The sequence below is a fragment of the Lytechinus pictus genome, chromosome 2 (assembly GCF_037042905.1).
Source record: "Lytechinus pictus isolate F3 Inbred chromosome 2, Lp3.0, whole genome shotgun sequence".
NCBI classification, from domain to species: Eukaryota; Metazoa; Echinodermata; class Echinoidea; order Temnopleuroida; family Toxopneustidae; genus Lytechinus; species Lytechinus pictus.
Genome location: NC_087246.1, coordinates 15498032 through 15516527, shown reverse-complemented (window position 1 = coordinate 15516527; position 18496 = coordinate 15498032). Strand labels below are relative to the sequence as shown.

At 36.7% G+C, this 18496-nt stretch overlaps 1 protein-coding gene across 2 annotated transcripts in view; it reads right to left on the bottom strand.

The window, feature by feature from the left end:
* LOC129254722 (citron rho-interacting kinase-like) overlaps positions 1 to 18496 on the bottom strand; it is a 36289-nt gene that overhangs the window by 2536 nt on the left and 15257 nt on the right. For both annotated transcript variants that reach the window (XM_064110812.1, XM_064110805.1), the window contains exons 16-38: positions 18214 to 18321; positions 17531 to 17634; positions 16110 to 16263; positions 15359 to 15556; positions 14759 to 15001; positions 14065 to 14258; positions 13557 to 13692; positions 12717 to 12821; positions 11862 to 12002; positions 11266 to 11463; positions 10393 to 10498; positions 9800 to 10123; positions 9026 to 9269; positions 7543 to 7625; positions 7074 to 7288; positions 6364 to 6513; positions 5344 to 5485; positions 4700 to 4809; positions 4180 to 4299; positions 3625 to 3733; positions 2551 to 2682; positions 967 to 1129; positions 92 to 415 (exon numbers count right to left, since the gene is read on the bottom strand). In XM_064110812.1, coding sequence (XP_063966882.1) covers positions 92 to 415; positions 967 to 1129; positions 2551 to 2682; positions 3625 to 3733; positions 4180 to 4299; positions 4700 to 4809; positions 5344 to 5485; positions 6364 to 6513; positions 7074 to 7288; positions 7543 to 7625; positions 9026 to 9269; positions 9800 to 10123; positions 10393 to 10498; positions 11266 to 11463; positions 11862 to 12002; positions 12717 to 12821; positions 13557 to 13692; positions 14065 to 14258; positions 14759 to 15001; positions 15359 to 15556; positions 16110 to 16263; positions 17531 to 17634; positions 18214 to 18321 — 3803 coding nt within the window. The remainder of the gene's footprint in view (positions 1 to 91; positions 416 to 966; positions 1130 to 2550; positions 2683 to 3624; positions 3734 to 4179; positions 4300 to 4699; positions 4810 to 5343; positions 5486 to 6363; positions 6514 to 7073; positions 7289 to 7542; positions 7626 to 9025; positions 9270 to 9799; positions 10124 to 10392; positions 10499 to 11265; positions 11464 to 11861; positions 12003 to 12716; positions 12822 to 13556; positions 13693 to 14064; positions 14259 to 14758; positions 15002 to 15358; positions 15557 to 16109; positions 16264 to 17530; positions 17635 to 18213; positions 18322 to 18496) is intronic.

Here is an 18496-nt window from a genome sequence, read left to right as displayed (position 1 = left end):
ATAGAATTTATTTTTTCAAACTATCTGATCACAGGCAGCAGCACTATTAGGACTTTTAGTCAAACTTTATTTTCTAAATAACTGCACTCACCTCCTAGTTGATCTTTTATGGGTGAGAGGGGTCTGACTCTGAGTACTAGGTGTCCTCTTGACCGATGTCACAGGTGGTGGTGGGGGCATTGTAGTGCCACGCCCATCATCTCCTCCTGCTACACTCACGCTGTCTCCCACAGTACTCCCGCTGTTATTCAGACAAGCAGAGTTGCTCCTGCTCGGTGCGGAGGCATAGTTCCCCTGGAGGCACATAAGCTCTACAGTACGGTCTCCCAGTGAGGCGATGTAGATGGCCCCGGGGGTGATGGCCGGGCCGACGAAGCGAGGGTTGGCCTGGCTCAGGAATGTTCGGTTTTCTTCACTGAGAATACAAATAAATGTGTTGGTATGTTTTCATTTGTAACGGTTTTTATTATCATTATTACTGGCTTGTGCAAAATTGAAAAAAAAATCAAGATATATACTCAGGCCATGGCCACCTTCTCCAATAATTTAATTCCTACTTTCATCCTATCTATATTGTTTATCTTGACACATACCCTAATAATGTCATGAAGCGACTCATAAAATAAAATTTATAAGTAAATTGTGCTCTAGAAATCTCAGGTTTGAATTATCATCATTATCAGGATTGCCCATTTGAAAATCAACCTAAAATGACTGGGGGAGGGCATGATGGTCCCATTTTTTGATGTCATCTACCATCAGTGAAATCATGCCTAAATTTAGCAAGAACACCCCTAACAACATAAATTACAAGCCTGAGTTTATAAGGCCATAAAATTTGTTGGTATCATCTTTGTGGATTTTAGAATAGACCCCCCATCAAAGGGGGGGGGGGGGAGGTGGGGTGATGCCCCCTCCCCAATTCTATTACAGTAAAATCCCTATTGTTGCATGCATGTTACATACCTTTCAGGTTCACCAGTGTGTTTGATCTCGCACACCTCTACAGAATTGAAATGAGCCATGTAAAGGTATGGTTGACGATAGGTGAACGCTAGCGGCAATCTCGTCCATTTCATGTCGTCCGGTCGTGACCTTCGACCTTTACTATCGACAAAGATGCCAAATTCTGAGAAGAAATGGATAGAAAATTGTAATGCATGGTACTGAGCATTCAACATACAAAATGAAAACATACAGAATTTCTTAATGACACAAATACTAATGGGTATCTTGTGAAAAGTGTAAAACAGATATGAAATTACAAAAACAGTTATCATTACTCTTATTTAGTTTCATCAGGATATTCAGATTGAAAAAATATATTCAATATTTCCAGCTTGTCTTATGATAAATACAAATCATATCCTCTCAATGGCTATTATTTCTGCATTTATACATACAAGCTACACAGTTTTATACAGTGCGTATCAAAAAAAGTTTACACTTAGAAATAATCCTGTAAAAGTATGCATTTGTAATATCCTGAAGATTTTTCCACATTTTAACATTGGTACAGATCCATTTAAGCAAATGACGATATAAGCGTCCAAAAATATATCCGCTTGAGTGAGCATCACTTACTTTTGAAAAGTTAGTGAAAAATGATTTGCGCAGAACTTTGAAATAGTTATGCGAATAAAAGTAGACCTTAATCGTGAAGAACACGTGGAATTTAGCTAGTAAAATTGATTTGAAGACATCTTTTATCTTTTTAAACTTGTTTCCTTGCCCAAAAGACTTCGAAGAGTGCATTGCGCCCAACCCCACTCCCCCACACACCGAGGCCATCTTGACGATATTTGCTTTACACTGAGCTGTGATTTACATGAAATGGCTTAGGCTTGATTTTCATTTTGTTAATCATTGTCAAGCTTGGGAAAAGTGTGGAGAAACAAGTATTAAATGAAAAATGAAATGTAAACCCACTTTTAATGATAAAAACTTAGTAAAAAATGCTGGAGATGTCTGATATAAACTTTTGTTCAGATTCAGTTATGTCCTCAGATCCAGCTGGCACCAAAAGGGTAAAGGTTGTGCTTACTAAGTGTTGAAATTTCAATTCGGGTGGCAAAATTGTTACAAAATGCTTGAATGTATCTGTTTTATTTCAATTGACTGAAAGTGCAAGGGAAATGTATGAGAAATGTCTCGCAGGGTAAGTTTGATTTCGCCCTTTCCCCTTGACACAGTGTGAAAACAAGCATTTCTGCGCAAACAGATTTCTGCGAGCTTTACAAAAATGGACAGTGTCACTCAAGAGTAACATTTTGTCAAAACTTTTACTTTCATTGGATAGATGAGACCCAAACCCAAGAATATATGTGAAAAAATTACCCACATGTTGTATATTTTTTAATTCCCAGGGCTTTTTCAAAGTGTAAACTTTTTTTTGATACGCACTGTATAATAAATTTCTGATATCAAAATTACTCTGGATATGTTAATGTCTCAGATATTTAAAAAGATGTTTACAAATTCCATAATTTGTGTGACCAGACTAAGATTCTGCTGTATGCTGTCTGTAGAAAATAAAATCAGAAATTTTACCATGGAAACAGAGAAGGAATTCCTGTGGTTCTCCATCTGGTGCCACCTGAATGGCTGCGATTGGGAAGCTATCCAGCTGAGATGCACCATATACAGCAAACGCTAGACTGGTATCAGTAGACTCTAGGAAATCTGTAATAAACAATTAAATATCTTTTTAACCATCATAAACAAATTAAAACTATTTGTCAGGACTAAACAATAATGACACAAAAATTCAATCAGAAAAACAATTGATATCATTCCTAATTTGTATGAGACTGAAAATGGCATAAAAATGCAAAACATGATTCGTGATGAATGGTGCCATTTAAGTACTGTTAGTTGGTAAAATTTTTTTGTCAAATAAAAAAAAACTGATTTATTCTTGTTAAGATTCCCAACACATAAACAGTACCCTCATTCATTTAATGGAAGAAAAATGTTGAGTTGATACAACATGGCAAAGAAAAAAAAAGTAAAAAAAAAGGACTTTCCAGTTAAATTTACTAGGAGATATTTCAATTTGAGAAGAACATGTTATTTTCATAGATTCCATTAATTCATTTTTGTGTGATTTATTTCTTTATATTTTTATGCTATTGTACAATGTATAATATACACAAATCTTGTCATCAATAACATGTGTGTACCACATATCGATGGAAGGTAACACTTAACAGATTTTAGAAGATAGAACTCAAAGGCCCACATTCTGAAGTCAAGTTTAACTTAGACCATGGTCTAACTCTGTGCTAAAAATATGGGAAGCCAACATTTTTATTAAGTTGTATGTTTCTTATATTTACTGTGCTCTTTCCTGATTCATTGATGGTGAAGACGATCATCTATTTATACTTCCTAGACAATTATGAATGATTTGAGAGCCAAATGAGCTGAAATATGACATCTCAACTGTTAGTGATTTATGTAACAATTGGCTCTCCATACATCTTTAAACCTGAGTTTAAGTTAAACCCAACTTTAGAATACGGGCCAAAGATTTCAAAGTTGATGGTCTGTGCATACACACATAAAACTGATTTGCAACTACAATTTACAATAGCATTGTTAGAGTTTAAAAGTGTTACTTACCATTAATCTTAAAATCTTTGACTTCTATCTCATAGAAGCGATCTGTCCCTGCCAGTATACTGGTCTCTGTGAAGAGAAGGCAACTTGAAGGCTCCGTAGTCTGAATCTCCTACAACATAAACAGATACAAAAATATTAAATGAAAGTCCTAACGGTCAAAGATAATTGTCAACATAAAGACCTGTTTTATTTAACATTAACCTAACTGTGAAATCGTAAAATTTAAGCTGAAAATGATCACACACAAGATCACCAGATAAGCACATGTGGGATAGTGTATTATCATTTTTGTTTAAAAAATAGGTAGTAATTTCATTGGATTCTGTTGGAACTTAGTTTAAGATTGTTACCACAACTGGCATTCCTTCAAACTGTTTGACAGGATTCTTATATTCACAGTTGGAAGTGCAAAGTTAAAATGCAGTTGATTCCCAACTGGACAAAGTGTTGCAACAACATCACAATGAATGAAGGGCAATCAAGGCTACTAGTGGTATAACAGTTTATGTGGATTGTTTTGGCTGATATGAATAACACATTGAAGTGGGGACATACCTTTCTCACACAGAACTTGGAGAGTCCTCCGCTGTATTTGAGGATACTGATCTTGGTTGGCATGGCTGCACATAGATAGAAGGATCCATCAACCTTACCACAGGCAAATAGGTGACATGACTGAAAGAGATAAGAAAAAACATTAAGACACTCAATATATAAAGCCCTCAACACATGTCAGACAAAAAGAAAAGGAAAGAGAGAATGAGAATTTTGAAACATACGGTGAAAATCAAAGTAAAAATAAAAGAAAAGAAAAGAAAACCACACCTCAATGGAAAATATGTGCTGATGAAACATGTTCAAAAAGCTTCATTTGCATGTGCATGAATAAAATTATGTCTTTTATAAAATTTGAACCCGTACTTTATCAACAGAACTATTAGCTAAGCCATATCACCTCTGACGGGCATTTCATTCTGCATTTTTTGTGTGTGTGTTATTTTACACTCATGAACTCACTTTCAATCAGTAGCAGTTTTCATATCATTCATGAAATGCCCTATAATAGGGTACTCACATGTATGTCTTCAATGTTGGTATAGTCTATTGAGACATCATTGATACTGGCTTGACTGCTCTTAGTCCTCAAATGCTTTAGATCAACAATGCATAGCTTCCTCTCAGGACCTGCAAAGCCAAGGAAAAAGCAATAATAATTGGAATGATTACATTGGAGTTTATCAGTGCATAGAAATAATTAAATCTACAGGTTTGAGACAGGATACAACAAACCACTACAGCAAAGCTCAATGTCAAATGTTGACAAATCACATTCTTTAAACGTTAGCACAATTTTAGTCTATCCCTGTATTTTGGGGGTGAAATTGTAAGCCGATGCATATATCACAAATTAGTTGGCCATGTCTGGAAATATATATAAATAAAACAGAACCCATTGATGATAATCCAGATAAAAGAAAAGTCACTTAAATCTTATTACTTCAATAGCTGGTAACAGCGGCTTTTCATTAATTGGCAGCTTTAAATAAGGGTTATGAAACAAATCCCTGCGTTTCTTTACAAAACAGGAAAAAGTCTTAAATAGTGGCTTTCACTATCAACTTGCTCTAAGCCAATCAGATGCAAGAGTTTCAGTAGCCGATAACTATTGTTAATGACAATTAATGACAAAAAAAGTATGAGATGACACTTTGAACTGACCTATGATCATGACTGCCAGCATTAGTTGGTTGATGATGTCCATCTGAAAGACACTGCTCACTCCTCCTATCTGAGAAAGTGGTTTCTTGCGATCCATTAAGAGCATTGTGTAGAGTCCCTCTTCAGCTCCAATCAAAAGCATCTAAGCAAAAGAGAAAGTTTAGATGTATAATCAAATGGACAATTCTTTAAATAAAATATGTATGGGTAAATTGCTAATTCGCCTATTGCCAACTCATCCACTCATCACATGGTCTACCTTCATTTAGTCTAATGCCATTCTGTCCATCAACATTTCGTCTAACAACCATTTGGTCCAATAATCACTTCATCTAATCACCAATCCGCCTATGACCATTTCGTCTCATAACTAGTTGGTCTAACACCCATTTTCTTTTCATTCGTTTCACCCAATTAACACTTAGTCCAATCAGAACAAATGGAATATGCACTAAATGATTATTGGACACAATGGTTATTGGACGAAATGACAATTAGATCCTGTGGATAGTGGACGAACTGATGGTAGACCAAATGATAGTAGACGTGATGGTAAATGGACATATTGGCATGAGACCAATTGAATAAACCTATGTACAACCCCCTGTGTGTGGAGCCTTCCTGCATTATTTATTTCTCTCTGTTTTTTTCGTTCAAATGAAAAGTTGTAATGCTCTAATATTATCATGGTTTGAACATTTTATGAAGTGAAGTAATAATGGAGAATATGTGACATACAAAAAGTTTGATCATTTTATGGAATTAGTCGAGTGTGCACTGCAGATAAATTTACACCTTTTGAAGTCATTATACCCAGGTTGGTAAATCACAAGAGCTATGTCAGCAGAAAACATCACTCTTTAGTTAGTAAGTAGCAATATTCCATTAATGGACTTGAGAAGGAAGGGGAAGGAAGAGAAAGGCTCCTTAAATTCATGTGTATTAAACTATATATCAAATGCCATTTCAAAATAAATTCTTGAAGGAAGGTGGGATACATTTTGGTCAAATATGACTTACATTATCACTGACAAGGAGAGTACAATTGATATCCAGTCTGTTTTCTTGGTTGAGTTTGAGGAGCGTATTTCCAATCAGTCGAGCTTGGTCCCTAATGGATCCATCCGGTCCAGCATTACGACCTCGGATGCTGGCTACTTCAAGACCAACCTACAGTGAATATATGAGGATAGTGTATGATGAGGAGGAAGTGTAATTGTTCAGTAAGATAATGTATTAAGTCACAGCAAAATTCAAACTGGAACATATGGTGGGAATATTGCTTAGACAAAACAATGGGGGAATGAAAAAGCTGCTGTGGAATCCAGCATGCAAGCCAAGAGACACAACTTTTTAAAGATGACAAAATCAATCAGTGACCTTGTAACTTGGACGACCAAGGTTCAACTTCAAGTTGATGCACTCCCAAAGAGAGGACATTCAGATAAAGAAATGATACCCAAACAAACTCAATCAGTATCAATAGCAATTATAATTGTTACTGTAAGCTACAAAATTTTTGTCACCAACAATGCCAGATAGGATATACATTATACACTTCACTTACAAATTGTCAAATCCAAAAGCTCATCATAGTCATTCCCGTAAAGACATATAAATAAATCTAAATTCGATCTGTTTATCAAGTTAAGTTATTGCAGGAACGAGTCATTTAATAATTAACCCCATGACCCTTAACCTTTCAAAGCATTATCCAAAAATCAACTGACCATCCACTGTTGTTTATCCTGGAAGCTTGGTGCCATAAGATAGAGGGTCTTATTGTCTGGCCAGCAGGTGGTCACTGGTCTGGATTCCAGACGGAACACAAATGGTAGATCACAGGAAGCAGTGTTTGGTAGCTCCGTAGCAGAGACTCCAGCATGGACAGTCACAAGACCATCTTCAGGACAGAGATGGTACTCCAAGAAAGGAGACCCACAACCTAAGAAGGACAATCAGAAGAAAGGAATTTATTCTTCAATGGAAAATAAATGTCAAATGTGTCATCCAATTCACATTGTTTTCATGCCTTGTTGTCTTCACACATTGCAATTGTGTATTTTTACAGATTCTGATTCTCCATAAATACATTAACATGTGTTTACATGAGATGGCCCGTTGACTGAGGTCAACACTGTTTAGGAAGTGCCCTGAAATCTATTATATGACTCTTTATCAAATGATAAACATACTGACCTGATGAGTTTTCCTTGTCAAACAGACTCAGTTTGGTACCTTCTAGACAACACCACTTCTTCTCCCACCCTTGCTTATTCATCCTGTAAAATATAATGGTGGGTATGAAAATATGTTTAATCTATGTCACAGGCTGTGCATTCACAAGATATTTTGTTTGTAAGATATCTAACAAGTCGGGACAAGGTGCATTTTTTCATCATGCTACAAGAATCGCATTTACTAGAACAATTATATTTGCTTGATTTCAACACAAAAATCTATCATCTTAATAAAGATGGCATGCTGTCTTGCACTTGGATGTTTCTTTATAGGCACCTTACCAAAAGTCAAAGCTGCATTTTTCAGGCAGGAATTCTTTAAGAACCTTTACATTGTTACTCCTCATACTAATCATAGACTAAACAAGAGGAATGAGGTACATGTATAGAGTACCGAAGCGATGATGTCAGTTGCCATGGTGCAGACCTGCCAACCTCTGGGTATGAAAAACTGTATTCTGTGATTTAAAAAAATGTATTTTTCCCCCAAAAAGTGTATTTTATAATAAAACACTTGGCGCACTCGCTCATCGCGGCGCTCAAGCTGCATGCAAGCTAAAATGCGCACTGCTCTTGCAGATGAAAAAAAATCATTGAAACATGTGTATATCTTCACCCTGGTTTTAACAAAATGATTGAAGAAAAAAACAAGTTATCTGAAATTACATTGATCTAATATTAAAATAACCATATTTGTGTATGCTTTATGAAATAGAGACATACAGAGATGATTTCTTTCAATAAATTACACATTTTTTTTTTTTTTATACAAAAAAAGTACTTTTTAAAGAAAAAACGTACTGCCGTATTTTGGTTGCAAAAACGTACTAAATGCGCCTAAATCCTACTGGTTGGCAGGTCTGCATGGTGTCCTGGTTCTAAACAAATGAACCTGCTGAATGAAAGCATGTGTTTCTCATAGGAGAAAATGGCTGCTATCGGAATTTGTTCGCTTGCAATCTATTTTTCAGACAAGCCAAATGGTACAGATGACCGCCAGCTGTGCGACTCTGTATAGAACCAGCCCGCCATGACAACTGACGTCACACTTCGGTACTCTATAGCTGCTGTGACAGATAGTAATGATGATACAGTGCTTGTATAGTGCATATAAAATTATGCTTCCAACCTTGTCATACAAATTTGTATAGATGCAAAAGCCTTTGAATTCCCCTTTATAAAAAAAAGGTACTATGCGTCTTTCATAGTTGTTTTCCCATATTCTCCATTGTCTATTATTGATTTGAAGATTAGCAAGTTAAAAACACGCAAGATTCCATTTTGAAAAAAACTGAATTTTGAATTTTGGTAAAGTGCCTTAGAGTCAAACATCTGACGAAAACAAATTTGAATGGACAATTAAGTGCTAAAGTCTCTCTGAATTGCCAAACTATGTAACTGTATGGATGTCTCCTTTCCATGTGATAAATATATATATTCACCTGGGTGTTTTCATCCATCCTTGTATCTGGTTCCCACACACCATGGGTTCCTGTCCGAATGAAGACATCGACGAGGCAGCCGATGATGCCACCGATGATGCAGTGGACGATGCAGAGGAGACTGATCTGGTCGATGGAGATGGGCCGTCCATGGCCTGCTTGAAATGCCTCATGAATTGGAAGGGAAGACCACATGTATGGGGGAGACAGTGGGCACACTTGGGATGGCATATCAGGTGACATTCTACAACAAAGAGTCACACAAAATGATATGTTCATTCTTTCACTTCCAATGTTTATGACAACTCTTTCAAATAATATGCATTAAACAGAACAAGTGGTGCCTGTACCAATCGCCATGACTTCAGGATACTTGAGAAGTTGCACTTAGCAATGAGTTTGAGAGAAAGTCTCTGTAATTTAGGCTAATATTACAAAAATCATCAAGTTCCAGATCTCGTAACTTCTGACAAGTGAAAGATTGAAATCTATGCTGAAAAAAAAAATACACTGAATGTTGTCAATACAGGAAAGCAGATTTGGGCACAAATATCATAATTGCTTAGAAAGGACCTGTCTAAGGGCAGAATTCCATGCTTATTATTGCAAATTACTGAGCAATTTACCCAAATTCTACCAGAATTGTTTGGCAGATAACTTCTATTTACACACAAAAAAAATTGGGTGGTAGTTTTGTTGGATTCCATTTTATCATAAAGTATTTGCTATGTTTGATGTGAAAACAACTGAACAAAAATAATGAAATAATCTTACCCTGGCACTTGGCCACTTGACGTCCAAAGTGAATAGTATCAGCACAAGCAGAACACTTGGTACCCCTCATGCTAAGACCAATGGTAAACCGATGAGGTATATTATGCTTCATGCGTTCCTTGAGTCGCTTCATTGTTCCTGTAGCCAGGGTCTTGTTCCGCTTGTCCCCTGGTGTGGGTAAGATGAGGCTTGATGGGCTTGACCGATGACCAGGTGATTGGACGATGGCAGAGATGAGGTTAGCACTGGCCGTCTGGGTGAACACAGGAGTTGATGGCTGCTCAGGGAGACTCAATGTTGAGCCGGTTTCTGAATTTGCTATTGCTGAAAGGAAGAGGATATTGTCAATCAAATGCAAAGACAATTATTGATGACACCATGTCTTTTGCTCATAAAAGCATATGAAGGACTTTGTCAAGATAACAACATCCATGTAATAGCAGTAGCTTATATATTTATATCAAGTCTTATTCAAGTAAGTAGATGTTATATAGTATGTGTTATGAGCTATACAAGAACAGCAAATTCTTGCTGTACTTTTCTGTTAATTTTGTTGCTTACATGTAAATGAAGTACATTCATAGAGCACATACCTTTAAGCTTAGCTGCTTGAAGGTCAGATCTTGCTTCATTCAGGGCTTTCTGAAGTTCCCAAGCTCTGCTTTTCTCTGCATCCAACTTCTGCTGAAGTTCTTTCATCTGTTTGAAATGGAAATTTTACAAATGAATATAAATAAATAGATTATATATATGGCAATGAAAACAGCTTTACTTGATTCGTATCACATTGAAAGATACAACGATGCAAGGGTAACATATCCGCCATTGGCAGACCAAGAATATATTACACACCTAATTTCTAAAATTTAATATAATGTCCTCTGCAACTACTGACCTTATGAAAAGATCCTCACTCAAATATTCATTCACAAGCCAAGTTTGATATCGATGAACTTTCAGGTATATAATGATTTCTGTGACATTTGAACTTTGACCTTGATACCCCCAGAACTAATTAGATCATCATCACTCCTATATGCATACTTGGACCAAGATAAAATTGATCCATCAAACAGTTCTTTAGTTATCGCAGGAATGGAATGGGAAAGCGCACACCGGACGGATGGACAGTCCGCAAACATCATGCCTCTAGCAATGACCTACGGTGGGCGGAGGTATAATAATCATCTCCAGTTAGCCCTTTTGCACAGAAAATGCTTCCGATTGTTTGAGATATGTTGTTAGATCAAGATGTCATACTTGTTTCTTAAAAGTGAAATCCCTGCTCATTACACAAACTTGCGATGTTCAGCTGAAGTTCCAGAGCATAGCATGCACATACCGTTCATGATCAATCAGAATGGTTGATCAACATTTGCAATTGATGGCAAATCTTGTGTGACAGACCCTGGGTGGCACATCTCCATTCATTTCTGGGAAATCAATAAGAAGATGACTAAACCAACCTGCATTGAGACTGTAACACCTGAAATCCCAGTGCCTCTGTCTCTGAGATGAGGAGGGAGAGGTTGGGCGGTCTTGCCAAAGAGACGCCCTCTCTTCTTCTTGGGTGGGGCATCTACCTTAGCTTGCAGGAAATCAATCAGTTTGGTCTGCTGGGCAGAGGTGCCTTCAAACTTAATTCTCTCATGTTGATAATGGATCTAGAACAGACATAAACAAATATTTAACAGAAAAAAAATCTCACATTATACCAGAGTTCTCTTTAATCCAGATATGGGGATCAAGATCCAGAGGGTATATATGCTAAAAAATCAATAAGGAGTGAGGAAATGAAATGCTTTATCCAAATTGATTGGCTTAACACCTTTGGTAATCTTCTGCACTACAGTGGACCCTAAATTTTACAGATGAAAACAGATATACATGATTGGAGACATCGATCTGACTTACTAAGTAAGGGATATCAAAATAACCAACATAAGACTTTAAATGAGAGTTGCTTCTGGGAAGAAATTGATGTGACCTTCACGGACTTTCAAGAAATTCTTTGACCGATATGAGCACTTCCTATCAAAGGTTTGAGGAGAATAGTACCCACCTCTTGACTTTCAAGATGACTCTCAAGTTCTTGCTTCTCTTCTTTGATGTATTCTCCTTTAGAGATGGCTTCCTCTAGGGCTTGGGTCAGCTGGAAGTTGATGCTCTTACTCTCCTTCAGTTGCTCCTCCAAGTCTTTCAGCTGAAGTAAGAATTTGTGAGAAGTGAAAAGACGGTTAAAGTGAGGATTCTGAGGACTTATTTTCCTTCTCATGATATGCTATGAAATCCTCCTTTAGATGCCACTTCCTAAAGACCTTGCATTAACTGGAAGTAAATACCTTTACTTCCTCCGTTTTCCTTCCAAAGAAGAATTATCAGAATTGGTTGAAAAGACATTAAAAAAGAAAGGGAAAGAATGAGATTCACAAAGGAGGTTCATAACTATTTTATGTTAGGGTCACTCCACCCTACGCAATTAATTAAGGACGAAGTCCTCTCAAACATTCTAATGAATTGTTCTGAAAGTGAAAATGACAGAAACTAGACAGAGAGCTTTGGATTCACAAAGTTGGTGTAACTCCTACACATCGCAATTTATTCAAGCATACAGTACACAAACAGAACATGAAGTGCATTGAAATGCATACACGGGTAATTAACTTCTGTATTACTTTCTTCACAAATCCTTTGCAAATTATAAGCAAATTATGAAGTGCCCTGTAACTACAAGATAGAAACACAATACCAAACAATCGGTGTATTATCATTTTTTTGTAATCTAAGAGTAGTTCCCCCCCCCCCCCCCGACCATTAGCTCTGTAGCAATTACACTATGAACCAGTTTCAATAAAAACCTATTTGACAAGTAAATGACCTGATGCAGGGTAGCAAACAGAGTGATCAATTTACTTACCTCTTTATCCAGTTTGATATTATCTTCCTGCTCATCTTCATATTTTTGCTTGAGTTCCTTGGCAGCTACTTCTAACAGAGCTCTGTGCTTTTCAACCTCACTCAACTGCAATTTAAAATAAAATGAATACAGGCTTACATGCTTTCAAGTTTCAATAAGCTACAACTAATATGAAAACATAAAATAAATGTATACAACAAATTGGTATTAAACATGCCATATATTTCTGGGTTTTTTTCAAACTCAGTAAGAAAGTTAAGGTGGTTATATCAGATCTTTTTATGTTTTATGTCAACACTACTATTGATGAAAGAATTACATTGTAGTTCAAATTTATGCAAGTTCTTACAAGAAAAATATGCAATGAAATAAAAACCACCATGAACATAGCCACTTAAAATGTAAGAGCATTAAAACTGCCTAACCCACAGACGCAAAAAAAATTATCAATCATGGAAAGTCAGCATTATTAGATTTGATTTTCTCAAAATTATTTCCCCTTAAGGAACTTTATAAACACAATAAACCTACAATGACCATAAATATATTTCAACCAAATTTTTCAAACCTTTCCCACATTTGCAGACTTTGACATTTGTAATTGATTTGCCCCAAATTTCTTTGTTGGAGATATTTTTTCTAACAACATAAGGCAATTATCAATTCAGTCCATTTTTTTTTTTTGGGGGGGGGGTAATTCATGGGAAATCAAGAAAAAAAAGCGCCCTTGTTAGTGAACCTGTTGACTCCTGTATCGTCTAGTCACATGGTCTTCAATACAAGGATCGGCAGATTAGTAAACTAATTATAACCCATGATCAAGACACTACGTGTGCTTACATTTTCCTTGAGTTGATTGATCTGTTGTCTCTGATCATTGAATTGTTTATGCCAAGAATCCAACTCCTCTCCTTGTCTTTTTTCTGTTTCTTCTGCAGCCTCTGTCAGTTCTTTGATCTTCTCTTCGGAACGACATCTGAAGCAGAAGTAAAAAACAACATACACATTACACTTTTTAAAGGAAAAAAAAAAACAAAGTTCAGCGTTGAAGCTGGTGATGGTGTAATTTTTAGATCAGCTCTAACATCAAACTTATGTTGAGCTATCAGAGCATAATTTTTGTAAATCAACATTCCCACTGAATTAAGCGTAATCAATGCAAGAAGTCTGCATAAACAATGGTTTCAACCACCTTTGTGAATTCAAGCCTTCAAGTTTTTTCAAATAGAACCCGGGATTAAACATAAGATGGAATAGTCCGTACCCCTGACCCTTACGATAGTTTGCTTGCCTAGAAATGAAATAAAAGATATTTGTTTATTTTTAGGTATCACAATATGTGCATTACCCAGCCTGCTGTGCTTCTTCCAGTGTCTTAGAAACTGCTTTTAACTTCTCCATTTTCTCCTGCAAACTCTCTTTAGCTCCATCCCTTGTTTGACGACATTCCTCCAGTCTGGTTTCCAGACGCTCAGTGATGGTCTCAAGGTCAATGACCTGTTCTTCCAACATGGTGCATGTGGTCTTCAGCATGTTGATGTTCTGTATGCAAAGTAAGTGGAAAGATGTTGCAATATGAAAACATCAAATTCATCATCATCAGCAGCAGCAGCAACAGCACCAAAAGCTCCTCTACCACAACCATGCCTATAATAGGTATCAGCAACACCAACATCCTCTGTATTAACAGCAGTAGAATTAGCAATCATTAATATCACCATGACTATCACTAACAGTATGATGATCATCATCACCATAATCATCATGATCAAATTCATATTACTATTATAGCAACTATTACCAGTGTCATAACTCATAACCATCGCCAACAGTATCACAATCATCCTCACCAGCACCACGGCAACCATCATCATCGTTATCGCAATCATCGTTACCACCATTATCATTATCAACACCAAATTCACCATCACTATCTTCATTACTACCATCATCATTAATATAATCGCAATCATCATCATTACCATCAACGTAGATCATCATCATCAGCAGCAGCATCATCAATATCACCATCATCAACTAACCAGTTCATTTTGACTGAGTTTATTCTGATAGTCTGCCATACTGGTATCCATCTGTTGATTTTGACTGACGAGCCGTCCTTTCTCCATGGCGAACGACTCACATCGCTCCATCAGTTCCTGTTTCTCCTTGCTCATGGCAGAGCATTGCTCCATCTTCTCTTGGAGCTGTGTCTCCAGGGAGGTGACAATGGTGGAACGCTCCCTCAGGACATGGAGCTCCTGGTCTAGTAGCTTCTTCTCCCCCTATTCAAATCATTCAGCAAATTAATGTAAATAATCTATTAGTAAAGCCTTCTGTTATTACATAGGCTCATTAAAAGGAACCTTCCTTGGCTACTTTTTCTAGATTTGAGCTAGGTATTCATACACCACCATCGCCACTAATAATAATGATAACAATAATACAGTCAGCTCTTGTATAATGTATATCAAATTCCATGTTATGTCTCTATGTGCTTCCAAAAAGATAAAATATAAATGCATTATATTTGCCTTGACTGATCGAACACCGGATTTATTCAATTTTAGTGTTTATCTAGTGTTTATGATGCCACAGCACTAACACAAGCATTTAACATGAAACTTAAAATGGTGCATTACCTCTAGGTTTTCAATCTTGGTAGCAGCATTTTCAATCTCTTCTTGTAATCTGGTCTGAAGTACCCTAACCTGCTGCTTCAGGTCATTCTCACTGGCCTCAATTTGTTTAGAGTTGACCTCTAACCTCTCGGCCCGCGCCTGAGCTTCTCTCAGCTGGTCTTTCAGACCGAAGACCTCCTCCTCATACTTGTCTGCCACCTTCAAGTGAAAAAATGAGTGATACCAATTACGAAATAAACCATAGGATGGTTATTTGATCTTTTGTATATTATTGCTAACAAATCTGTGTGGCAGACAGCCCAAGAGGACACAAAATGATTGTTATATACAGAGGGACATATATATGGCACAAGTGTACATCTTCATCCCATTAGATTTCATCTCCTGAACTCCTGTTATGGTTGTGGTTGCTGTTAGGTTCCTGTACAATTAGACAGATCTAAACCGATACTTTTAAAGCTACTCAATACTTGCCATCTTGCACTTTATACATGGCAGAAACACACAGCAGACCCCCACCCCTCTATCTCTATTAGAATGAAGAGCCCAAAGCAAGGTCATGTACCAAATTATGAATTAATGTAGTCCCTATACAAAACAAAGGGCATTCACAGAATGCAGTAATCAGTGAATAAAGTTAATGCTAATGGAAGAAGAAAATAATGGTGGGTTTGAATCATGTACATTAAGTTATTGAATAAAAGAACAAAGTTAGATAACTTGGATAGGCCATCTAGAATATAGAACTAACCTTATCTAGTTTAGCTTGCATTTCCTTGGACTGATCCGTTAGACTAGACCTAGCCCTCTGGGTCTGCTTCAAATCAAACTCTAGACGGCCGACCTGCGTCTGAAGATAAAGTCGGTCTTGGTTCAGGTCAGAAAACTTCTCTGCTTCGACACGTCTAAAAACAAACCAGAAACAAAATTCAACCACAATTTAGAGAGGAATTTTTATATGTAAAGATATAATGTGAATGTATATTGTGTATATATGTAAAATCATGAAATATTATTTTCCTCAATGTATAAGTGCAGTCTGTGAACAATAGCTAACCACAAATGAAATAGACATCTGGGAAGGGAGGGGGCAATCTTCAGAAGAAAATAAAACAATCCACAAAGGACAAAAGACCAACAACACAAAATAATAATTCAAATTGCATATCCAAATACAATGAATTAGTTGCATAACTTATCATTGACAAGTAGTTGCAGGATCAGATATAATATCTTGAGAGCAACCATCTGTGACAATGACTGCTTGGAAACATGACATAAACATATCAGAGTCACTTGTCTTGGCAAAGACGCAAGAAAGAGTCTCAGTGGAGTGTTGCATCACATTTGTTGTCTGTGAGTGAAACTGAGAATAATAATGATAATAAACAGTTCTTGTATAGCGCATATCACAATTATGAATAATGTCTCTATGCACTTCCAAAGGACTTGGATATTATTACCCTAGCTGTAGCTTGGCAGCCGTAATTACTAAGATTACAGCGCACACGCATTTCAAGGAATAAATTCCTGCCAGGTACCCATTCACCTCACCTGGGTTGAGTGCAGCACAATGTGGATAAATTTCTTGCCGAAGGAAATTACGCTATGGCTGGGATTCGAACCCACGACCCTCTGTTTCAAAGTCCGGAGACTAATCCACTGGGCCACAACGCTCCACGTTATACGTTATAAGCTACTGTAATCTTGTCATTTGACTGGCTGAAAGCAAATTCATTGGTGAAAATCACTGAAAAGATGCTAGTAAATAAAATACTCAAGGGGCCTGTTGCATAAGACTTTTGCCATATAATACTCTTTGGCAAACAAAATTATGCCATTGACACTTACACATTAAAAAAACTCTGGCAAAAAAATTGCCAGAGTTTTTCTTTCATGCAGCAGGCCCCAGAGGTGTTACAATATGTCAGGTGGTTGCTTAGGCCCAGTACAATGCTATCAACTCAATCAAGGTAAATATCGATAAGTCATTTTTCTGTTTCAGTCATGAAAAAGGAAAAACATAATTCAGCTCTGTGGTTCTGTTTTCAAAAACGTAAAAAGCAAATTGCAACACACTTTCCACTCTGTGAATTGGTTTTCGCACTGCAAACATCAAAATTTACTTATCCATATGTACCTTGATTCAAATCACAGTGCAGAATGACTTACTTGAATTCCTTATTTTGTTGCTGTGAGAGAATATGGCGATCAGCAACCATCTTGTCTATCTGGGCTTGAAGAACCTTCACTTGGTTGTCAAGAACCGAGATGGTCTGAAAAAAAAGAGATGTTAAATCATTTGCTGATAGTGAATCAATGAGGTTAGATGACTGGTATACTGCCTGAAAATTGGTATGTACAATAATCTGTAACTTAATCCATAGAATTGATTGTTGTTCCCCTTCCCTACATTGTAGAATTTTGGTAAAAAGTGTTGCCCCACAGTCTTATCACTGAACTAGAATTCTGCAAATATTTGGAAAACTATACAAAGCCTAGCGGCTGATCATACCATTGATTTTCAAAATTGCACACAATATAAGGCAATGAATTTCAAAATATGTCCTATGAACAATTACTAAATTTACATATGAATAATAGCAGATTTTCAATCATTTATTATGAACTGAAATTGATTACAAGTTTAATGAAACAGGATTATGGGTTTTATACTAAAGCTAATTAGTTTCATGAGTTTGGACTTAGTCAGCACATATTCATGATCTTGATTCTAATTTCAAGTGCAGCAGCAATATTAATTCCCACATACAGAAGTAGATATTTTGACAATATTGGGCTTGCTGATCAGAAAAAACAATTAAATGACCAAGTAAATTTAAGCTTAGTAATACCTCATCCTGTTCTTGCATTTTCTTGAGATGGGAATCAGTTTCAAGAGATGATACTCTGTCTAAGTTCTGTCTCTCTTTCTTAGCAACTGATCGAAGCTGTTTCAACTCCTGTAAAGAACCAAGAAAAGTTAAAATACATATTGCAGAGGTAAGAAATGTATTGATGTGAAAGAGGTTCACCGTGGTGAAGGATTGAGTAGAAGAAATAACCAGTTGTCTCACGATGTATCAAACATAGTAGGAAAGCGACGTTTCGTCTGCAAGCTGCTAGACTTCGTCAGGC